The following is a 25171-nucleotide window of genomic DNA, read 5'->3' as shown; positions in this document are numbered from 1 at the left end:
TTTCATAAAAATCCACCGTAGAGGCGTAGACATAATTGAGCTACTTCCTGTCAAAAACTTCCTTGCAGGTGATTTTTTTAGTGTTTCTAAGTGTTTGGAAGCGCTTGTTTTCAGTAAAGCAAATGTGCAAATTCAAAACAGGTGGTACGCAAGACAGTTGAGTGATATCCAACGAGCACTTCCAAACTCCAACACTTACAAAAACAATCACCTGCAAGGAAGTTCTTGACAGAGTTGCTCATAACATGTCTACAGTGGATTTTTATGAAACAAACACTTTGCAGATAGAAAGAGGAATTCAAGCTTTCCGTACAGCTGCAATGTTGGTAAGTTTGACGTTGTTTAATACTATCAGATAGAGATAGGACTTTTCTGTTTTCCTTTTCTGTCCATGGGAAATTTCATCTAGTTACCACCTTGCTGGCAAGATGCCCACAGTGTGCATATGGTCAAAAGATACATACAACCAGTTTACTAATGAATATGATAGAGGTCCTTGTGCAAACTGCTCTTTACAAATCCATACAGGTGACTTGAAGGAGACATTCAGGCCAGCGTAAAACACCATTACATTGGTTTCAATTTGAATAGATTATCTGTGGTGAATAGTGGCAGTGTTCACTTACAATTCACAGCTGAGTTTCTATTGTTTCATAAGGAGCTTAATTGTTTTGATGCAAAAAACCCGAAAAATCACCACAACCTTTACACTGTACAAACAACCAGCTGACAAGACCACACAGAGATTCAATTACAAAATACAGTATATACCAGCCAGTTACAAACAATTATAGTTGGCTTAACTTGGCTATGATTGGAAGAGTAATGCATTTTAATGCTACTCAGGTGAATATAAAAGCCAAAAAAATAATTATTTATCTATACAGTAATATGTGTATTTATTTGTTATTTCTTTAGCCAAATAGATTTAGCTCAAATGGAAAGGAAAGCTTGATTAACTAGTCATTAAAAAGAAACACTGTGTTCTAACTAAGGTTCATTAACACGTCTCTGTCACCTAAACAGATATATACTGTATATACAGGCAATGGAGGCTCAACAGAAGGCTGCTGGCATGTATTTACAGAGAGGAAGACAAATGAGTCAAACCCTTCCCTCCTCTTATACGCATGCATATGCACAAGAACTCATACACATACTTACATACAGTGCAGTACAACTGAATAAGGGATTGTGGATTAAGGTGAATAGCACCATTTCTGAGTGAGTTTTAGCCATCAAATTAAAAGACTTTCCCAAAATGTGTTACCAGGAAATGTAAGGATGGTGGACTTAGACTGAAGTAGGCTACTTAAATCTTCCACTGTGAAACTAGCTGGGCTGGTACAATGTGGTGGGAGGAGACAGTCTTGCATCACCATGGGTTGAGCCTCACCTGTTCTAAAAGGTGTAATCTCTGGTAAAGAGAGTCCATAGCAGGGAGGATGTGATCAGACCTGGCAAAGAAACATGTATATAGGATCCCTGAGAGAACAATGAGACTGACCTGAAAGGGGAAGAGGGGACAGTGGTCAGGAATGAGACAGCCACATACAGCTTGCCACTGGTCTGTGTTCTTTGATTCTATAGCCCTCTAAACTGAAAACTGAGAGGTTGAGAAGCATCTTACGGCATGGCATCTACATGGGGATTTTCACTTTTCCTGTTCATGTCACTGATAGCCATCAGTGGTCAGCTCAACCTGCCTAGTAAGACTGGGACTGAAGGTGGACATGCCACAGAGACCAGCATAGGAACGCACAGTGAAACAGCCACTGACCATGGGACGAGCACAGGCACGAATTCCGGCAACGGACATGGGACAGACCCGGACACAAGCCATGAAACCAACACGACAGCCCACGGAACGGGACACGAAACTGATCATGATAGTGAGACAGGCGACGGGGACTCCCATGGACATGATGCACCCATCACTACCCTGCCAATTGTCAGCTGGAAGTGGCACCACGTCACGGTCCCATACTTGGTGGCCCTCTGGATATTGGTTAGCTGGCTTTGCAAACTCGGTGAGTTCCTTTAAACTTCTTACAGTAGGCTACAATATGCGTTATTTTAAAATGTAATAGTAAGTCCAACTACTAGTTGGACATACTATTACATTTTATGGTTTCGTTTGTGGGCTTCAATGATGAAAATAAATAGATGATCATTATTTAATCTAATCCTTGCAGTGATGGCTACAGAGGTCATACAGAGGTTATTTTAACATAATCATAGCTCTTTGATCTGGAAATGTGTGGCGTACTTGTATTGAAGTAGATGAAGGCAAAGTAAGGCCTATTAAGAAGATCAAAATATCATTACAGACATTAATTGAGACTTGTCATGTTATATGGGAAGAGGATATGTAACATTTCTATAGTTAAGCATTTAATTCAGAAAAATAAGAACACTGCAATACACAGATATGTTTCTTTTAATGAGGCAGAACGACCTTCCTCAGAACGACCTTCCTGTACTGAGGAAGGTTGTTCCCAGCCACATTAAATATTTTCATCTGCAGGTGTATAGCAGTGCTGTGATGGACCTATTCTTTTTTTATTAATGACTGTTCAGCCCTACGGGTATGTTCACCTGTGCCTGCTTATATCAGGTGTGCATTTTCTATTCTGTTTTACATTATAACCTCATACCTTCCTCCATACAGACTAAAAACATGCATTATTTGTGGTGTAAGGGGGTTTGGAGAGCATCCACCATGCATTCTTAAGGGGAGTAAGCATAGATTGTCATCAGTCACTACTGATGTAATCTGTTACTGTATGTAATCTGAACAGACTGTCTGCCTCAACCGTTCATCTATTGTAAAGGCACAAGATAATGATTCTGTCCGGGCCCAGTAAAAGGTTCCTCATGACATCACAGGCTATACCATGAAGTCTACACACCAGTTCCATGTGTATAGGATCCCAATATCCACATAATCTTTACTGCTGAATGTGTACTGTATATTAGCATACCATGGGCATGAACAGGTACTAAAATGTTACAACAGTGTTTGCACTGTTAGAGACACACTCAATGGTTTTCCAAGCAGTGGTAAATGTAACTGATTTTCCCAGTCTTTCATCTTGCAGTTAACCAAATAGGGGCAGCCATAGCTGAATGATTAGTGAGCCCGCCTATAGGACACACTCAGTCCCAGGGACGATTCCAGCTCTCAATGTGTCAAAATGTCCCTGAGCAAGACACTTGACTTAACCACTAACTGCTCCCCCCCAGTACTCCTCTGTGGGCAGTACTCAGCTGGGTGAAGTTGAAAACCTAAATTCCCCCGTGCTGTGGCCCGTGGTATACAAGAAAAAGACAAAAATTTGCTTTTCAAAGTGACCCTGTAGTAGTGCACTACTTAAGAAAGAAATAAAAAGTTAATGTAGACATACAAAGTTTCTGATTTGTGTTGATTCAGACCAATGTGAAAGTTACCAGCCATGCTGTACTGCCCTGTTGATATTTGTACACTCAGTTACAGATGATGATCACAGAGGATTTATACTGTGCAGATCACAGTCATAACCACTACAACAAACAACAAAACAAGAGTAGATAGTAGGGATGCACCGATGTATAGGCCACATATTGGCATCGGCTGATATTTTCCGATTTCAGTATCTGCAAATAAAATTTACTTTATCAACAGCTTCACCTTTTTTGAGGGACGCCCAGCCGGTATAAGCACGGAATGTGTTTGTAGCACGGAATGTGATGATTTGATTGGTAGAGCATGGAATGTGATGATGTATGATCATCACACAAGTGTGATTTTTAAACAGCCAATTGGGTACTGTAGATGTACGTACATGTCATAAGGTACTCTAAAACAGTGATTCGCAAACTTTTTCATCAACTTTCATTAAGAATATATTTGGCCACGGACCCCCACCTGAAAATATGTTTGTTGGGGACCTATAGAACAGAAGATTCGTGTTAAAAGGTTTCTAAATTCTAGTCTTTTTGTATTTTTCAATGAAGAAGGGAAGTCCTCACTGATCTGTAGTTCCCAGTAGCAAAGTATGTATTAATTGCGACTGTAGGTCACAATTAAACCCGCAAAACCTGTCAGTCAGTCCGTCCGTCACACCACCATATATGGCCGTCAGTCCGTCATGCCTCGTGACACACTCCATATATGGCCGTCTCCATTATGAAGATCAAGGCACTGACCACAGGGGGGAAAAGGAAAGGAAGGTCCATATATGGGCATTTCCAGACCTGTTGTTTCAGTGTGGAACGTCTTACTCGTTAATTAATATACTGTATCATTGCTGTCTGGAAGAAATCACCTAAATTCCCCCTCATAAATCCTATTGTGTTGGTTAAATAATATTGCACCAATGGAAAGTATTAAAAGTGCTTCGGCGAAAACATCCTCAACAACTCCATTCGATCCTCAAACTATCTGCCATACAGCTAACTCCACCCATCTTCTTATTTTCAGTCAGTCAGTGCTATTGAACACCCTTTACGTCTGTGTGTTGGTTAAAAACATATTGAAAAGTATTAAAAAGCGATTAGACAAAAACCTCCTAACTCCACTGAGCTATCAGTGTGCAGACTTCTCTTCTTCTCCATTGTACATATGTGACCAGGGACAGTGGTTTGATATACAAGGGGGACATGGTCATTTTTCAGTTCTTTACATATTATGAAACTGCACACTGTAACCTTTCATATGATCTATTGCTCATTGAAATTGGGGGAAAAATGAAGAAGATATGACCATTTGAAACTTGTTTAACTGGAAACACCAAAGTACAGAATTTGCCGTTTTAAGATTTCATAGTATTTAGCATCTCTGAGCCCAGGAATGGGGTGTGACAATAGATACTTGTCTCCACCCCTAGATACTTGCATAAACACTCCCCCCATCCTCTAACCACTCCACACTGTCAACTGCACAGAATGACTTGAGTTGACACTTAGTAAAAGAGGAATAATAATTTTTTTAAACTGTTTATGGTGCTGAACACATATTATGTGTTCAGCACCATAAACAGTTAAAAAAATAGCAGACCGACAAGCTCACAATGAGCTTGTAGAATTTTGAATAGTATAAAATAAGGCTAAGTCGTTAAACTGACTAAATGTGCTGGATTTTCAAAGTGGGATCACAGATCCCTATTTGAAAAATGACCAATGCTTGGAGGTTTGAGCCCTGTGACACCATCTTTCATTGGACACCAGATTTATTTACATAATTAAACAATAATATCATACTATCTTTGAGGGCACTGTCTGGAAAAGCCCTGATGAATTAGTAACTTAATGCCTCTTAAGACAAACCAATGGGCATTTATTTGCGTCTGGACTAACTTCAAGTAAGATAAAAAATGTTATAAGGTTTAGATACTATACAGTAGGCCTATACAAATAAATGGATTTAACTGGATCAGTTAAAGAAACCAAAATAAAACCAACCCCAGTCCAATACAGACATAGACTTCATAACTTTAGACTCAGTATGTTCTGTCATTAGAGTGGACTGAGGTGCGGACAGCCGGACAATAGTCCATTTTCTTCATAATGAGGAAGGTGCAGCCTCTTAACTCCTCCTCATAGATTTACAATGTTTGCTTTCTTCCAGCTTAAGCGTTCTCAGTTCATTCATTTTGCTTGATTTTAATTGGAGGACAATAGACAATAAATGGAGGTTGGTTTATTTATCCTGTACGCTGGGAATGTCTCTCTTCACCAGTTTCGGTCAATGCACATACAGTAGCTCCTCCTCAACGCATTGTGACACATTGTAGTTGTGGATGTAGAAAATTGTGTAGACCCGTGGGCTCTGGTTTTAAATTAAAACACTGTCTTTCATCTACATAGAATTAATTTGAATTTTTCCGGGTGCATGGTGGCTCAGACAGACTATGTGCTCCAAGTGAGTGGCTAAACCCCCCCAGATTCAAATCTGACCCCTGGCTTGTCACATAGTGACGTCATAGTCTCTCAAGTAAGACAACTATTCCACAATCTTCGAATGCTACATGGAGTCTACAACAACGGACCCTGAAAGCGGTGCAAAGGAAGTTGTCATCGTTTGTAATTTCTGTAAAAAATATCTTTAAAATATATTTTTAAATGTAAATTTCTGCCAAGCAGCAACCTAAAAATATGCTTAGACTAATTTCATTTACAGAAGGTATTTACATGGCTGCAAAGACAAAACAGAAGTGGGAGGCCAGGAAGATCATGTCTGACCCTGCACAGTGCACACCCAGGCCACAGTATTTTGCCCCACTTCCCTCAGGCAGGAGGGTGCGTTCCCTAAAGACTATGAAGGCCCGACATTCAAACAGCATTTTCCCCACGGCTATCCGGCTCCTCAACGCTGCTGGTGTCCCCCCCTGACCCCCCTTTATCCTCCCTCCACCCCCACTCAGAGTGGAATGGACTGACTTCAACTTGTGCTCTGAACTGATCACTTGAACTCTCTGCACTCTATTTTATTCACTATTCTTTGCACTGTCTTGTCCTGTTTTGCACTTGTCCTAATGTTGTTGTAACTGCACTCTGCTGTCCCACCAAACCAAATTCCTAACATGTTTACATGTCATGGCAATAAAGTCTTCTGATTCTGATTCTGAGGGGCAGGCATCCGCTTTACAGCCTTGAACCTCTTCGGCGCTTCCATTGTACAGACTGCGTGGCAGAAGCATTTTGGACATAGTGTGAGCCAACAGCCTGTCTCAAGGCTACACAAGTATCTCCTTTCTCTATGCCCATGGTTACTGTCTCTCTCCGCTGACCTATCTGAAATAAAGCATTACAAATGCTAAAAATAAATGTTGAATAAGAAACATGGGTTTTTCAATAAACATCTAAGTCCAGGTGCCCAGTTGTCCAGATGCCCAGCTGTCCAGGTGCCAAGCTGTCCAGGTGCCCAATAGTCCAGGTGCCCACTAGTCTAGATGCTCAGTTGTCCAGGTGCCTACTAGTCCAGGTGCCCACTCGTCCAGGTGACCACTCGTCCAGATGGCCACTCGTCCAGGTTCCCAATTGTCCTGGTGCCCACATGTCCCTAGTGGCCAGTCGCCCAGGTGCCCACATGTCCGTAGTGCCCAGTTCGTTTTGGTGCCCACCTGTCCATGTGACCAGGTGGCCAGTTGTCCAGGTGGCCACATGTCCCTAGGTGCCCATTTGTCCAAGTGCGTGTACGTGTATGTGCAGTGAAAAGGGGCATACTGTACATTGTTATTTGTACATAGTGGCGAAGCACTGGCCCAGCGAAGAACTGGTTTTCTAGAAGGCAAATGGATAAATGGCAATCCTTGTCAATTATAAACGGCATACTCCTTGTCAATTAGTGTGGCTCGATAAATTATACAGATTGTAAGAACATTATTTATCTTGCATTAAACTATGTTTTCAAAGTCACTGCTATAATTCCTTTTTGTGTTTTTGACTTATAATTTTGTTAAATATGTATTGTGGAGTATCAAATTGTGGAGGCAACTTGATCCATTAGCACTTACTCGAAAGTAAGTCTTTATAAAGCTTCACGTTTTTACCTTTGAAATCTAGCTAACTAAAAATAAATAAAGACGGCTTGAAATGGATCACTAAAACATAACAAATGTGAACGCCATTTGATCCAACTGTAGCATTATGTAACTTCCAACTGGAAATAACCTTTGAGTGATTTGTCCTTTATACGTAGGTGTTGGCAAAAACATACAAGCAATGACTGATTGTCTAGGTTAGTGGCTGGCCACCGTTTAAAATATCATTATAATTGCTTATTAGGCTCATTATGTGAATTGTTGCATGACATACAGTATGCTCTTTTTCCGGGGGCATCAACATTCAGTCATGAAGGTGAAGAAAATAATTATTGTCCTTATACAAAGCTTTGAATAAAAGGTTGAACATGTTGGTCTGTATTTGAGAAAAGATCATTTACAAATGTTTCAAAATTATGTAATTGAGATAACAAGAGAAATAAGGGAAAATGGCATTAATGCACAGTGTAGGCAGTTTTCGTGTAAGAATTAAGGTGTCAATAGATTCATTTGGACGTGTTCCCTGATGTATTTGGTTATTTCTAACTAAATACATGCCATTGTGCCTTGTCTTACATAAACATGGGCAACATGCCAGAGAAAACATCCATTCAGACAAAACTTTCAACCTCCGTCTTTATGGGAATAAATAGAAATTTATAAGAAGATGTAGAGTTCTTTTGCTACATATCCATTTTAGTGATAAAGTCACCCTTTCAAGTTAATGATTCAATAACTCTCAAATACAGAGTATGTACTTGGTAAATATGCTGTTATTGCGTCAACCCAGGATTTATACTAAGTTACTGTCTTTACTGTATTATTTTGTGATTGTGCTGACGGTGCTGCCAATCACGTTATAAGAGCAGATATGAGTCTATTTTGCAAATAGGGAAATATAATGTTATGAAACTCAGCATGTATTATTTTTAGCACATAGTAAAGTAAAAAGAAAACAATCAAGTTAACATCTCATGCTCAAGGTCTCAGGATGTGGAATTTTCTCCATGAGATGACACAGTTTTGTCACCTCAAGATAATGAGAGGTTTGAACCCAGGTTGAGTCATGCCCGTGTTGTGAATCATTAAAATGCTGGAAGTTATGACTAGAATGCAGACACCCACCAAACACCTGTCGCTCACTTACACTCATGCACGTGCACACACACACACACACACACACACACACACACACACGCGCACACACACACGCACGCACGCACGCACGCACGCACGCACGCACGCACGCACGCACGCGCGCACGCACACAAATAAATGTAAATGACACAAAAATGAATGAAAAAGATGGATAGAACTAAAATTAAATTAAAAGATGAAAATAACTGACAGGCCATTTATCAAAACATTTCAATCAGTATATAATATAATAATCCTTAAGCGTTATTTCAACATCCTCAAGGTTAAATTAACACTCAGGATGTTGCCGTGTGTATCTATATAAGGGGTTAGGGAGCTTTGCAATTTAATGCAAAAAAAGAAGAAACACAGACAATGAGTAACCAGAGAGGCCTCTAATGAGCCACCTTACTGTACATCACCACCCTGTCCCCTGTCTCCACCACAGAGAGAACATATTTATAAAGGGCTGCGCCTGTGATTCTATATACCTCTGAACTCACTGCAACGCTGGCCACACAGCCAGGAGTATATGGGAGATACAAAGTCTTTGACCGACTGACGAAGCAAGAGAGACTGAGGAAAAAGAAAGAGGGAGAGGCAAGAATAAGAGTGAGGAATAGAAATATAGAGATAAGAAGGGAGGGTGAGAGAGGAGAAAGACGATGTGATGGTGTAAGCAGACGATTACAACATTCCCAAGGCCACGGACTACATATGTATCCAGCTTTAATACAGACAGACTGCTTCCAAAACATGACTTTGTGATGCCAGGGCAAAGACGGCAAATGACATCTAGGGGGTGAGAGGACAACAAGGAGAAGTCAGGGGGACACAGACTGGCTTTATATATAAAGCAGGACTTTTACTTTTAATCTATTCATCAATTTAATTGGACAAATGGAAAGCCAGAGAGCTACGTGCCCACAGCTGTTGTGGGCAGTATTGCTGACTAGTGTATTGGTGGCAAGTGCTGAGGCGGTAACAGGTCAGAGTTCACATTTGGAGACTGAGGTGCCGGGATCCAACCCTAATCACACTGGAGATGGACAGGTTGCTATCGAAGGGATACCTATTGTGACCTTTAAATGGCACCACGTGGAGACCCCCTACCTAATTGCTTTATGGGTAGTAGTGTGTGGTGTAGCCAAACTAGGTATGTAACGTACCATTTAACAACCTTTGACTCTAGATTAATCTGTGTATATGAATGAGACATTTAAATATAAAATATGGGCAAAAGTTTCAAAAATGTGTCAAATATTATGCTACATATATCGCTACAGTAGACTAGGGCTCAATTGTATGCATTTTTGTGACATACAAAGCATAAGGCATTTCATTACTTTTCTAAAGGATATAACATTATGTGAGTGGAGAAAAATGTGTGAAAATGTTATCTTATAATCTTCTTTTTATATTATTTTATTTTGAATGGTTAAAGTTAAATGTTATGTGAATTTAAAGTACCAAAAAGGAAACGAGGGTGGCATTCATTTGACAACATTGATCATCTATTTGTTTTCTCAACGTTTGAATACCTTATCTCAGATCCGGAGGGGGCTGTTGTGTATCTCCCAGGCCTAAGTCACTTAAGTCAATCAAAAGCTTTCCAAATGGTTTGCAGACTATGGTTAACTTAATATTTAACAAAATGTACTCTTAGAGTACATGCTACATTTCAGCTAAATGTAAATCCTTGCCCTATGGCCAAATGCGACACAATTAACATTTTGGGTAAAACAAGTCCCAAAGGTCAAGAAGACAAGACAGTTCTTGTCTCTTGTCTTTTCTATGGGTTTTCTAACCCATCATGAATCTACTGTCCCCTTCAACTAATCATTGAAGGGGACAGATCAAACAAAATAGGTTCTGTTAGACTGTTGCATTGTGGCATTATATAATTTATAAATAGAACCATCAACATACAGTCGGTTAATTTTATAACCCTGACTTAAAAACTGTGTGATAAATTATGTTCAAAGAACATTCTGCATTTATATGGTGCCAACATACTGGTTAATGATACTCCAAGAAAAAAAGTGACATTTTCTCAGTCCGTCGAGACAGTTGATCATTTGCAAATTTCCTCATCTTGCAAGTTTACGTTTTGTGGTTTTAGATCAACACCATTCCCCTCCACAGCCAAGTGGGTGACGCATTTTCACCCTGAGATACAGACTAATTAACACATCCTAGTACTCTTTGCGTTGTTCACCATGTTGACTCATGTCATAAAATCTGTCTGTCCGAAACGTTGGCCATTTCTGTCTGTGTCCACAATAACCTTGCATCAGCAGCTATGTGAGTGTGCGGCTACACTCTTTCATTATTAATTGTTTAATCAGTTGGCTGGCACCTCACAAGGAACGGTGTGCTGTTCACCTTTGGTAACCATAAAATATTGACCTGCCACAAATACCCAGTGGGTTGGGTTCATGAAAGATAGTTTAAGAAATATTTTTGTACAATGATGATGATGATGATGATGTCAGCAGGACCTTAGTTCTGAGATCATTATTGCCCGTTCCTGTCAAACTGAGGCTATTGGTTCCCCCCGGAATGAAACCAATAGCCTCCAATTGTGATCCTGTTTCTCTCCTAAATTATAGCTTCATTGCTGATTAATTCAATTACAGATTCATTACTACGCAATCCTAAAAACTAAAAACTAATGTCAAAAGTAATAAATAATTTGTGTACAACTACAACAACAAAAAATAAATAACAAGCACCATCTTCTCATATCTTTCTCTAGTCATCGAGTCCAACCACCACGTAACCAGCGTCATCCCGGAGAGTGCCTTGCTCATCGCCTTTGGCTTCATCCTGGGGGGTATAATCTGGGGGGCCGACATGAAGCAGACCTTCACCCTGACCCCAACGGTTTTCTTCTTCTATTTGTTGCCTCAAGTCATCCTGGACGCTGGGTACTTCATGCCCAACAAGCTATTCTTCAGCAACATGGGAGCCATCCTGACCTACGCCGTCATTGGGACGTGCTGGAATGCTGCCACCGTGGGGCTCTCTCTGTGGGGGTGTCATATGGGAGGGGCCATGGGTAAGCAAGGAATACCTTCATTGCTGACCACACAAATGGCAAATGGTGCGGTTATATAGTGCCTTTATCCAAAGTGCTTTACAATACGCATTACATTTGGCCATTCCCCCCGACAATGGAGGAAACCGTGCAATGAAGGCACCAAATTCCTCATTCTCAGTCTCACTCTACCTAGCCACTGCCACCCGAGGCCCATGTGTAACAGTAGAGTTGGCTTGAGTCTTGATTTGAAAGAGCTTTTGTAATGTTTTAATGTTGTAAACACATTGATCACATTATGGCAACTGAACACTGACTCTGTTATTGCTCAGTCAGTTATTTAATTTCATTCTTATAAAACCAAAACAAAGCCAGTAGCAGGACTAATACGGTAGTCATAATGTTATGGCTATATCTACTAATTACAATGTCCTATAGGGCCATGAGAGGGATAAAAAGAAAGAGAACGTGTCTGCTACTACTGATTAACTGCATGGAATATATAGAGTTCAGTTCCAAAAAATAGGTCAACTGTGGAAGAAAAATCCTCAATTTATTCCTAATATTGAGGCCCCAGCCCTTAAGCACAATCATTTTGACACTGCAGGTGATATAGACATTGGCCTGCTGCAGTACCTGCTGTTTGGCAGCCTCATTGCGGCAGTGGACCCAGTGGCTGTGATCGCCGTGTTTGAGGAGGTCCACGTCAATGAAGTCCTCTTCATTATGGTTTTCGGAGAGTCCCTTCTCAACGACGGCGTCACTGTGGTTCGTACACAGAACAATGAACACAGAATTAACCGGGTTCCAACGAAAAACAGAACAGAACACAACAGAATAGAAAGTTTACCTTGCTCCTTCATCATTATTTTCAAGATGACGTTCTAAGCTTTTTTTAATTTTTAGATTTATTTTATGATAATCCAAACATCATCATTCAAAACAACGAATTACAGAATCATGATTTTCTTTGTTCTAAGCTTTTCTTTAGAAGCACACTGGGTTCTTAAGTTGTAGACACATCCATCACTGAACAATAAACATCCAGCTGGTGAAGTGCACGAAAGGCAAATATAGTGTATGTACAGCACTGCGTGTGTAATAAGCGAGCACTATCACTATAGTCACCTCACATAAACTTTACTCTAGCGGCGCCCTATTCAATTGGAGCGCTCTTTGAGGAGGCTTGGTCACAGACTGATCACAGGCAATATAAAACATATTTGTGATGTAAGTATTATTCATGCGTGCTTCCCACTTGGACTTTATTACTACTGTTCACGTGTACGGCAATGTTGTTCTTAACTCAGCTATTGATGTTTAGTATAATCCCCTTGTTTTTCTGCCTCTCTTAGGTGCTTTTCAATGTGTTTGATGCATTTGTGTCTCTAGGCGGACCACAAATTGATGCTGCCGAGATCATCAAAGGCATAGGTATTACTCCTACTCCTACTCCTACTATACACACACACACACACACACACACACACACACACACACACACACACACACACACACACACATACACACCCCAAAACACCAAATAAGATTATGCTATATTGGTTGTTACCATGACATGTTTTACAATCCCCAACCCCTCTCTCTCTTTCAGTTTCGTTCTTCGTAGTGGCATTTGGAGGATCCTTGGTAGGCTTTGTGTTTGGTTTGTTAATCTCCCTGCTGACCAAATGCACTAAGAATATTCAGATTATTGAGCCAGGCTTCATCTTTGTCCTGGGATACCTCTCCTACCTGACAGCTGAGATGCTCTCCCTTTCTGCCATTCTTTCGTAAGTGGCTATAGATTCTTCTTCTTGATTTATGTCTTTTCAAATATAGCCACCCACACTTATTCAGCTGTCCAGTACCAGTAACTGGCAGTAAGTACAGATTTCACACCTGAATAACATGAATGGTTTGAATCTGATTCTTGTTTTTTTCCACAATTACACATTGACCCATTATTCAATTTGCCTTGAGAGTTGGACTGAAGTCACAATGTTGTTATGATCATGTTTACTTTACCATGATTAAAAATCTATTCCCTTGTTGTTGTATACTGTAGGATTGTATTCTGCGGTATGTGTTGTCAGAAGTACATCAATGCCAACATGGATGAGAAGTCTGTCCAAACTGTCAGATATGCCATGAAGGTTTTCGCCAATGGCTCAGAGACCATCATTTTCGTCTTTCTCGGCATCTCTGCCATCGATAAAGGCCTATGGGTTTGGAACACAGGCTTCATCCTCCTCACCCTTTTCTTCATCTTTATTTACAGGTTCATGGGTAAGATAACTCTTTCTCCATTTAATCATGAAAATGATCCAAACAACTGGAATGTCATGAGGTCGGGGTCCCATAAAAATATCTGTAATCTCTCTCTGTGTGTGTGTGTGTGTGTGTGTGTGTGTGTGTGCGCGCACCCACACACGCTTGCATGCAAAACAGGTGTCTTCTTCCTTACCTGGATCCTGAACAAATACAGGCTGGTCCCAGTGGAGCTGATTGATCAGGTGATCATGAGCTACGGTGGCCTTCGAGGGGCAGTAGCATATGGCCTGGCTATGATGCTGGATGATAACAGGATAAAGGAGAAGAATTTGATGATCAGCACCACACTCATCGTGGTGTACTTCACTGTCATCCTCCAAGTAAATAATAATATATGAATAATAATAATAATGTTGGTGGCGCTATAACAGGCCAATGTGAAAAGGGTGGAATATATTCCTCAGCCTAGTAGGAAAGTGCATGAAAGATTTCACGTAAATTCCTGTAGAGATAGTGTATATAGCATGAGTAATGTAAAGAAATGGGAAACTTTGAAAGCCAATGTTAGCCAATTAGGATGGAATATGAAATATCGGACAGATTCAGCTTGAACACATGACTATAGAGATTTGCAGGATTTTTGGACAGAATCTGGAGGATAATATCAACAAATGTGTTTTTCAAAAGTCGGCCTCCTTATGGTACTATAACAGGCCGTTCTGGAAAATTTGGGGCAGAGGTTTTGGCATCCAGGGAGTGTGTGTGCAAAATTTAGCATCGACTGGGTTAACGGTGCCGGAGATTAGCTGTACACAGACGGACACACACACACACACACAGTCACAGTCACAGTCACAGTCACACTCACACTCACACACACACACACACACACACACACACACACACACACACACACACACACACACACACACACACACACACACACACACACACACACACACACACACACACACACACACACACACACACACACACACACACACACACACACACACACACACACACACACACACACACACACACACACACACACACACGGACGGACGGAGTGCAAAACATACTCTCTCCCCCCTGGTGGGGACAATAAGTATTGCAATATGGGACTAACTTGTTCTTGTTTTCAGGGAATGACAATGAAACCCCTGGTTAATTGGCTGAAAGTAAAGAGGGCTGAAGTGGTAGAGCTCACACTTGTAGAAAAGGTCCAGGATAAGGTAAATTCCAAAGCATATACAGTAGTAATACTATCTTCAGTGCAAAGCTGTCTGATTACAAGAAAAAACGTTTCTTTATATTTTTTAGGTGTTTGATCACATGCTTGTCGCCATAGAGGATATATCTGGACAAATAGGACACAACTACATGAGAGACAAGTATGTGAACAAGCCATTTCAAGCTCTGTTTTGTTTCACAATTGTAAAAAAAACACCTGTCCCGATCCATCAATTCCATTTCAAGCACCATGTATGATATTAACAGTTGTATTAATTTGTATGTATTTATTTTTCTCATTTAAGGTGGAGTCATTTTGAGAACAAGTGGATGTCGTGGCTATTAATAAAGCCATCGGTGAGGAAGAATCGCGACCATCTCTTCAAGGTCTTCCACAAACTGAACCTCAAAGATGCTATGGACTACGTCAAGGAGGTAAAGGATGAAACTTATTTTTTAATATTTTACTTGTAACTGGTAGTGGTAATGAACAATCACAGAATTAACAACTGATAAAAAAAATTAAAGGATATATAGGCCCTACAGTATATATTAATTTGTTTTCCAGTGTAAATAGCATTGACTACATCCTACTTACTATAATATGTATAATATATAGTGAATGTAAGTGGGCAAGCTATACAGTATTCACTTAAAGTATTTTAAGTTGTGCGCTCAGATTAATTGAATATGAAGGACCCCGATGGAAACGAGCCATAGGCTTTCTTGGGTTATACTGTACATCCTCTTAGCAGACCTTGTATTGAACTGTACTTTCCTGTGCTTTTTTCTACAAACTGTTAATAAAGTATTCAATCAATCAATAGAAAAGAATACATTAGTATCTGTGTGTTGGTGAGTCTTGAATCATAGCACTCTAATTATGGGGCAGCCACTCTGAACACTAGTCTAATCATCTGTAAATGCACTGAAAATCCTGTGTTAATTTAACTCTCAGTTACAACTGCAAATCAACACTAAAGTGTATAGCCTAGTGTTGATTTTGACAGCAATTTTTTATTTTGTTTTAGTAATAGTCTTTTGAATAAGATTAGTTTTGGTCGACTTTTTAATTTGACTAAACATCATAAGATTTTAGTGGACTAAATGTACAGTTGAGTTGATTTAGTCAACTCAAAGAATAAAATTACTTGTCTTAGTTCTACTGGATCTCTTCTCCTCTCGTCGCTCCCTAATATTTTAGTCTAGTTTTTATTCGTTGATGAAATTTACATTATATTTAGTCCTAGTTTAAGGCATAGGTAATGGAATATTACAATTACGATTATTAATATTATTACTATTCACCTGCTCTTGCTTTAGGGCGAACGCAGAGGTTCTCTGGAATTCATTCGCAACGAGACTGCAAACGTTGATTTCAAGAAGAAGTTTGGAGAAGATTTCTCAGACGTGATGCCTGACATCATGACAGATATGTCACTTGATCACCAGCCAGTGTCCTCCATCCTGTAAGCCCCCCCCCCCCCCATACACACACACACACACACACACACACACACACACACACACAAACACACCTATTTTCAGCTTAATCACAGGAAGGCAACTGGGTTGTGCTGCATACTGTAGTACTGTTGCATAAATACAAGCCTGCATATATACAGTATGTCAGTTGTGTGTGTAAGCATAAACTTACGTACTTATTTATTTACCAGAAACACATCTAGCTATTTCTTTAAAGTTACATGAATTGTCTTTCCAAGTATGGTCATCAAGCATGTGAAAAAGTAAAAACCAACCTTTTGAAAATTGCAAAAGTTGACATATCCTGATTCTAATCTGTGCTCACCATCTGCCCTCTGGTGATCAATACAAGCAATAGCAGCACTTTCATGGCATCCATGCCATTCTAAATTATTCTTCTGATTTGTGGCCACCTATATCCTTTGCATCCTCACTATGTCATAATAATAATAATAATAATAATAAAAGGACATGATTATGATGAGTTAACTTTGGTTTCTCAAACAGACAAGATACCGTGCCATCAGTGAGCTTGGACATACATGAGCAGGACATAACGAGCATGAGGGAAACGGAGGACATTAACAGTCATCACCTACTGCAGCAACATCTCTACAAGGGCAGGAAACAGGTAGGCTTGTCCCATCACACTATAGCTTCAGTAGTAATAGCTTAAGTAGCTCGGGTTCAGCTCACATTTCAGCCTGGCAAACAGCATCCAACAATCCAACAATAACCATCCCAATAAAATACGTCGCTGGTGATTCTCAAGCTTTTCAACTTTAAGGACCGAACCCCAGTTTATTATGCAATATGCAAGAGGCCAAGGATGCCCATTTGATATGATGGGTTCATTTGGTTGCTTTCAGTCATTTAGCTGGGGACCCCCTGGAACCTCTTCAAGGACTGATGCGGTTCCCCAGACTAAACCCTCCACAGACCAACAGTAGGGGTCAGCAGTGACAGGGACTTTACACATCGTGAACAATTGGCCGAACAACTAGGAATAAATAAATAAAAACCAATATGAAGCTACATTCCTCAAGGGAAAGGCCAAACATGTTAACAATGTAGGCTACTGTACTAAACTGAACTGTGGTTCAAGCATTTTCCCTTTCTTTTTGGCTTAAAGCACAGGCACAGGTACAGCAGAAGTCATATGGAAATCAACAAAGATGAAAATGAGGTGCAAGAAATCTTCCAACGGACCATGCGGAGTCGCTTGGAGTCCTTCAAGTCTGCAAAGATGGGTGTTGCTCCACCAAAGACGATAACAAAACACCCAAAGAAAGACCAACAAAAGGTTGGAGTATAGTATAATATAGTGTATATCTTGTTTCATAATAGCCATTTGTCATAATTTTAACATGCTGTAGCTTTTTTGCCTTTTTATAACATAACTCAGGTGTTTTACACACTTTCAAAAAAATATTAAAATACTACCCCTGTTAACGCAGATGGGAAATGGAAACTCAATGGACAAAAGCAAAAGCCATCCATTTGGTGATGAAGGTGTGTTTCTTCTCTTTTTACTGAATATTATTATTTTTATGAATGCAACAGTACAAATAAGTGTTAGGGCCTGTGCAATTTTCTATTTACAGTTGGCTTTTTCTTTTTTCCACAGACTTTGAGTTCTCTGAGGGTGACACTGCCTCTGGTGGTGAGGCTTCTGGTGGCTCATTCCCTATGAGGGTCACATACAGAGCAGGAGGTAAGATAGAGCAATACTTTACATTACACCAGTGGTCCTTGAGGGGGTTACAGGTGGTCCCCAGCTAAATGACATTAAGGGGTCCACATGGTTTCATTTTACGCTCTCAAGAGTTAAATAATAATTTAAACATATGCATATGCATTACTTAATTCATAAGAAGTCTACACAATTACAGAATGTAGAAGAATTGTTCTTTTGATCGTTTTCCATGGAATTAGACAACAAAAGATTCTTGGGTCTTGGGTCTGAAAGGCTAAATCTCATCAAATGGTGATCCGTGGCTCAAATGACGAATAAATAATGGTCCTTGATATGAAAAGGGTTGAAACCTAACCAACTTTTTGTACGCCTATGCAGTCTTTTAGAAGACTTTTGTTTATACTGATCCAATATCCTTTCATATCATTTTTATGATTTAATTCATTTTTATCATTGGGTTTATACAAATTATTATAATTTATTAAATCATATTTATTCTGTGGGTGTAGCATAATCACCATGCATTAAAACTTAAGTAAGCACAACACTGAACCCATTTCTTTCTCATCTGGTGCAGCTGGAATTGAGAACCCGGCCTTCATGCCCGATATTGACCCCATGGCGCCCATGCAGATTCCACCATGGCTGGCTGAGGCTGAAATAGACAGCAGCACCGTAGCCCCTTCCCAAAGAGCCCAGGTCAGACTGCCCTGGACACCTAGCAACCTCCGCCGCCTGGCCCCTCTCCGCATCAGTACCCGCTCAACAGACTCCTTTGTGCTGGCAGACAGGCCCGCCACAGAGGAAAGTACAGACGAACCACCCCCACCTCAGAGAGATGGAACCCACATGTAGCCCCCGTCCCCAACCCCTAAAATACTGGCTCCAAAACAGTGGGTCGGAACTCGGGACCCATTTGTGGGTCACGGACTAATTTGTATGGGTCACAACTGGAGGAAATATCCCATTTTCTTTTCCTAGATTTAAAAAAAAATTGAAAAGACTTTTATACATTTTAAAACAAACAAATCTAAGAAATCCCATGAATTAAAAAATAATGAAGAAGTACTGTAGCGATGTACAAGCTCGAAATGCGGCATGAAGCGTCGTGTTGTTCGCTTATAGATCTGCACAGTTTTCACTAGTTTGGGTCCTGGGCAGGGTATCCGGAGAACTCGCCAGTTTACCAACTCGCCCAGATTTAGTGCAATTTTGTTTTAACATTAGAGAAAGTAGGAATGCTAAAAGTTTAAACACCAAAGTACCGAAACAATGTAATTCATTAGTAAACAATTCCTGAAATGGTCAAATAGCCCCCCCCCCCCTATCAACCATAATCTTCTACTCCTTTGCACTGACTCCTGACTTGGTTGCCAAAGACACAAACACAGACTTTGAACCACCTCCCTCGAAATATTTACTGAGGGAATGTTTTCTTTTCTCTGCCATTGTTTAAACATAGTCCTGCATTTCTAGATGGACCATTCAAGATCTCATAACCTTTGTGCCCTGCTAACAGCTTCTTTGGTTGCCCGTTCCTCACCCTTGAGCATGTAGGAGGTTATTTACCAACTCAGGTTGGACATTATATTGTCTTAATTCCACTTGTGGTATACAATCATGATAATGTCTAAATCAAATGGGTCCAAAACAGGTAGTAGAGATTTTAAGAGCATAACTTCTGTCCATACACAGTACAGTATATTCATGTAGAGCGTGAATAACAGAAGCAAGTTGATATGGAATATCACATTTGTATCTCTTTTTACCGAAAAGTATCTTTTTTGTCTGACACCTTATCCCTGAATGTGACACTTTTTTTTCAAGCACATTGTAGAGTTTTCTATTGATATTGATTAAGACAATGTATTATTTAATATGGCCAATATGTAGGACTAGAGAAACCGATGAAATCACATTAAATTTATAATATGAATTAATTTATTTTCTGTGTATTTGTGTTTTGTTTGTTTAAGAGCAACACTATAGAGCGTCGCAGTCCCTCCCCCTTTCAGAACAACGAGTGGCCCAGGAAATGAATCGCAATGCATTTTGACCATCATGACAACACACACAATATTTTGGACCAAACAAAGAATTAGAAAGTAGAAGAAAACGGCAGGTTACAGCACTTTTTTTTGGTTTTTCTTCTTTGTAATTATTTGTTTAGTCCAAAATATTGTGTGTGTTGTCTAGATTTGTCACGACAAGAGTTGGCTTCGTACGACGCTTAAAAGGTCTTTAAATAAATAATTTAAGAAATGCCTATGGTCAAAATGCATTGCGATTAATTTCCTGGGCCACTCGTTGTTCTGAAAGGGGGAGGGACTGCGACGCTCTATACTGGAGGTCAACTAGAAACTTGAATAAAGATGCCATTGTAAATGACACTTGTATAATAAAGAAATATTATATTTATTGAGCAAAATGTTTGTATCAATTTGTCCATCTCAAATTTGTACATGAGCTCAGACAGATATTTTGTGAAACAAAAACAGTATTGAGTGACTGAATATGTTTTTGGATTGTACCCTTTTAAGTCAATTTTGGCAATAAAAAGCTGATCATTCAAAATCTGTCTTTGTGATCTTGTTAACAGATTATGACCCACAGATATCCACAATTTTAGAAATGAACTTTACAGAAATTACACTTGAATTATTATGAAATACTACAGGTATGAATTAGTACAGATGATTCCATTCCATTGCAAAGAATCATAAACATAATCGTTTAAGACTTTTAAATGAATTGTTTCGTTACAAGTAGTCCATCTCTGATGTTTCCAGGTATTTTGTGATATAGTCCAATATATTCTTTTCATTTCTTGCATCTTTCAAGTAAAAATGAGATCCATCAAACATTTTGACTGTGAAATCTCCTGAAGAAATGTCTTTCCATGCTGTTAAATAAATAAAATAACATGTAAACAATATCAAAGAGGTACAGACACATAAGTCGCACGCGCACACACAATATTCACTTGTAGTTACATTATCATACACTTGAGACCTGCGCAGTGTAACCACAGTATTACACTGTTGTAGACTGAGCATGAATTCTTTGATACTGTAAGTGATTAACATGCTGCCATAAGCCAATAGTTATTTTTTGCCAATTCATTATTATTTTCCCATGGAAGGACATAGCAGCTACTACGTCTTACTCCTCCCATTAGACTGTAGAAGTACAGTACATGCAGTGACAAACACAGCCAATTGTGTTCGTACAGAGACTCGACGAAGCTGGATGCACTACAGTGGATTAGAAACCCTAGACTCCACAATGGTGGACATGTACTTTACTCTCACCAGCGAATAGTTCTGATACTGTACACTGCTTTAAATCATGAATCAATACATTTTTATTTTGTGCAACTCAGGATGTAGGACTTGGCAAATGCTATTGAAAGGCATCACATGGAAACGCAGTCATGCAAGACATATTAGAGGTCTAACCTTGTAAGTCATGTGGAATGTCCTGCTTTCCATCAAAACATGTAACAGGGCAGGAGAGGAAAGGGCTGCTTGGTCTGTCACACCTGGAAAAACAATAATATTAACATTATTAACCTACTCCTGTGTTAACCAGAGGTCATAAGACAATAATATGTTCAATATGATGGAGAATAACCAAAAATGTCCATCAGTGGATACACAGGACACTTGCTGGATGGCCAGATTTAGACTACCTCTATATGCATGACAGCTACAATGATATCAACCAGTAAGACGCCTGAGGGCGAGAAGCGACCTAGCCCTAAAGGACGAGGTTGTGTGCACGCATCCTGGGGTGACAGCAGACTGCTGGGCGAGCGCTGGCGCTTTGGCATGGGAGTTCAGATCAACATATGGAACGAATTCTGTACTGGCCATATATATATATAGAGCGTGTCTTGAGTGTACAGGGTTTGATGAGGTCAGATCAACATAATTGGAATGTCAGAACAGGTCAGCTCCATATATGGAGATCTAAGGGTTTGAGTTCAGAGTTGCTGGCCAATATTGATGATATCAGGGATCTCCATACATCAGGGATCTCCATCCCTGATGATGTCAAGAGGCATGACCATATATGGTTATGCCTGGGGTGACCAACCAAACAACTGACTGACTGACGGGAAATGAACGATTTCGTAGTAAATGCGACCTGCATTCTCAATCATAGTATAAATGCGACTTGCGGTCGCAATAATTACTTTTCTATGGCGTACTGATGGAGGAGACAGTCAAATATCTATGAGTTGAAAGTATGGTTAGTGTTTTGAGTTGAAAGTATGATTAGTGTTTTGTTTTTAAATATCTGTTAAATCTCTCTCTCTCTCTCTATATATATATATATAAAATAGTTAATAAGGATAAAGTCAAACACAGTAATGCTAGCACACCTGTAGTTCTCCACTATGTGCAGGTCAGCCTTCAGAACAGGCAGGAACAGTTTCATAACCTCAGGGTTGGCCAGCAACTCAGGGGGAGTCCCTCCTATTGAAGTCATCCACTTGAGAAAATCCTCATCTGACAGCTCACTTCTTGTTGGGGCATTGATGCGCGTCTCTGACTGTGACATACAACAATGACATAATATTGTGATGATGTTTTATTTAACCCATTAAAACCAGGAAAGCATCCGTGTCATATTAGATTTTAGCATTGGCTATTCAAAAAACAGCAAATGTACAAGCTCACAACATGTCACTTTGTGTCGCACTGCGAGCTTGTATATCTGCTATTTTTGAGTGTGAGAACTATTCATTTAGAAGGAATTTGTAGAATCTGCCTCAAGTCTTAATGAGTTGGGGGGGGGGGGGGAATTGTTTAGATTTTGTCTTTTAGATGTTTTGAAACAGAAATATATTTTCCAGCCTTGTAAAGGTAGTGTGAACTGAACAAGCTACTCTAAGCTTTTGTCAACTACACTCATGCAGGCATACTGTATGTACATTAAAAGTTGTGCATATGGTTAGAGGCTACAAACAATCCATCAATTCCCATGTGAAAATACAGGGCAAACAATGTGAAAACTGAAAAGCCTTGGATGTGAAATGGGTCTAGCTATACTACAGGACTAGTCTCTGTGTACATAACTAGGAATAGGACCTGCCAGACCAATTTCACATCCAAAGCGTTTGGTGATGGTGAAATGCACATAAAATTATGGGCGGGAACCCCTTTTGGTGTTCCAAGTTACCCTTCTGGAAGTTACCCTTCCTCCTTCTTGGGGTTCTGTACAGTATGTACAGTATTCAAACGTATTTTCGATGCTACTATATAAATATTTGAAGTTTTTCAGAAAACTTAGTTCAGGATTTAGAAGCGTTTTTAGAATCGGCCTCATTTGTCAGTGCACAAAATTCATAATGTGTTTTGGGCTAGATCTACTGTTGGTAGAATAGATGCTGCACTCTTCCAGCAGGTCTACTTCAGGGATAGGATTTAAGGCTATAGGCTATAGGCTATTTACAGGTAACTGGGTACTGTACAGGTGCACTTACATATGGCGCTGAGGCACCAGAGAAGAAGATGTGCATTGGTTCCAGGTTGTGCACTCTCTTAAGAGCTTCTGCTACAGCAAAAGTGGCCATGGCTCCAAAACTATGACAGCACAGAATATAGCACAAATGTAAAGTATGCCTACTACTAGAAAAATAATATATTAAAAAAAGTTATTTTAACATCTGACTTTTGAAATTGCATCATATGGCATCCAAGTCTATGGACCTGTAATGTTTGTTTAGAGCACTTAAAGAGAGTGGCAGAGCTTGTTGGGATACCACTTTTATCCAATCAGGATAAAGGATATTGGATAAACAACTGAAACAAAGACACAAAGAAATGAGCAGACAAAGTTGGAAATGGAACACTGACATTTAAGCTGATAAATGGATTCTCTTTGGGATGAAAAGATGAAATTGGATGAAATTGGCAACGCACCTGAAAATGTGCTGGAGAGTCAGGGAGACCCCTATCACAATATAGAGCTTTAACCTTTCAATATCACTTACCCTACTTAAGTGGTGGATTACCTGTGGCCAAAGAGGACAAATGGCTTCTCCCTCAATACTGGCAACAACACACGTGTGACCTCATCTATGATCTGCTCCATGTTCTGAAAGAATGGCTCCTTGGCTCGACTTTCTCTGCCTGGGAGTTTAACAGCATACACTGGGCGAAGAGGGGAAGGATACAGGATGTTTTACAAATGGGACTATATTAGACCCACAAACTATGGCAAATTAAATGGACACAAGAGAACAAAATAATCAACTCAATATGAGTTCAGTTCAGGCTTTTATTGTTGGTGAATTTAGATTTACCACATCTAGTTTTAGGAGGAAGTGAATATAAATTAAGAGTACAATGTGCACCAGTCCTAAACAGATATAATAAACCTTTAATGTATGTGATGTTACCTTCAATGGAGTCATTGAGGATATTTCCCCAACGTGCATAGTGCATAGACCCTCCACCTGCCCATGGGAAGCAGATCAACCTGGCCACAGCATCTGGCCTTTTGCAGAAACAGTTGATCACCTTATCCATCCTATTGGGGTGAAGTAATGAGTCAGTCCAGGTTGTGTGGTGAATAGTTGAGAACAGAGATTGAAAGCTTTACCACCAAGTTTTTTAGCGTTTTTATTCACATCCTACAGCTCGTAGCCCTCAATGTTTTGATCTTAGCTTAGCCCTAGCTTCCTTGTTATCTTCTTTGGATAGGTATTGAATGTAAAACTTTGAATGATACTAGAGACATCTGTAGGCTGGAGTGTGTAAGTACCTCCAGGTTTAT

The 25171-nt window shown here is 39.9% G+C and overlaps 2 protein-coding genes across 3 annotated transcripts; one reads left to right on the top strand and one right to left on the bottom strand.

Annotated features, from left to right (window-relative positions):
• Positions 1–1192: 1192 nt before the first annotated feature.
• Positions 1193–19700, top strand: slc9a3.1 (solute carrier family 9 member A3, tandem duplicate 1). Of its 2 annotated transcripts, none has more exons than XM_080787957.1 (16): positions 1193–2030; positions 11575–11721; positions 12308–12468; positions 13056–13134; positions 13313–13490; positions 13766–13986; positions 14149–14351; positions 15117–15206; positions 15295–15365; positions 15510–15639; positions 16528–16673; positions 17197–17320; positions 17822–17992; positions 18147–18201; positions 18317–18403; positions 18963–19700. In XM_080787957.1, exons 1-16 carry the CDS (start codon positions 1634–1636, stop codon positions 19238–19240), a joined length of 2538 nt encoding a protein of 845 aa, XP_080644083.1. In that variant the 5' UTR covers positions 1193–1633; the 3' UTR covers positions 19241–19700. The 2 variants fall into 2 exon arrangements, with proteins under 2 accessions (XP_080644083.1, XP_080644082.1); XM_080787956.1 differs by having other exon boundaries at positions 11419–11721.
• Positions 19701–20952: 1252 nt separating this feature from the next.
• olah (oleoyl-ACP hydrolase) lies at positions 20953–25072 on the bottom strand. The gene is made up of 6 exons (XM_080787958.1): positions 24795–25072; positions 24408–24546; positions 23877–23976; positions 22773–22942; positions 21844–21926; positions 20953–21287 (listed from the first exon to the last, which is right to left on the bottom strand). Exons 1-6 carry the CDS (start codon positions 24922–24924, stop codon positions 21145–21147), a joined length of 765 nt encoding a protein of 254 aa, XP_080644084.1. The 5' UTR covers positions 24925–25072; the 3' UTR covers positions 20953–21144.
• Positions 25073–25171: the final 99 nt, after the last annotated feature.

Source organism: Protomyctophum bolini, assembly GCF_963924005.1.
Source record: "Protomyctophum bolini genome assembly, chromosome: 17".
In the NCBI taxonomy this organism is placed as follows: Eukaryota; Metazoa; Chordata; class Actinopteri; order Myctophiformes; family Myctophidae; genus Protomyctophum; species Protomyctophum bolini.
The sequence above is the reverse complement of the archived record's forward strand: the minus strand, read 5'-3'. Positions and strand labels throughout refer to the sequence as shown.

Coding starts and splice junctions, on each gene's coding strand:
- slc9a3.1 (XM_080787956.1), top strand. CDS start 1,634: ATGGCATCTACATGGGGATTTTCACTTTTCCTGTTCATGTCACTGATA. Junction 15,207..15,294: donor TAGAAAAGGTCCAGGATAAG/GTAAATTCCAAA, acceptor TATATTTTTTAG/GTGTTTGATCACATGCTTGT. Junction 17,321..17,821: donor TCTACAAGGGCAGGAAACAG/GTAGGCTTGTCC, acceptor TTTGGCTTAAAG/CACAGGCACAGGTACAGCAG.
- olah (XM_080787958.1), bottom strand. CDS start 24,924: ATGGATAAGGTGATCAACTGTTTCTGCAAAAGGCCAGATGCTGTGGCC. Junction 23,977..24,407: donor TTTGTCCTCTTTGGCCACAG/GTAATCCACCAC, acceptor GTGCTGTCATAG/TTTTGGAGCCATGGCCACTT. Junction 22,943..23,876: donor CTGGTGCCTCAGCGCCATAT/GTAAGTGCACCT, acceptor TGTATGTCACAG/TCAGAGACGCGCATCAATGC.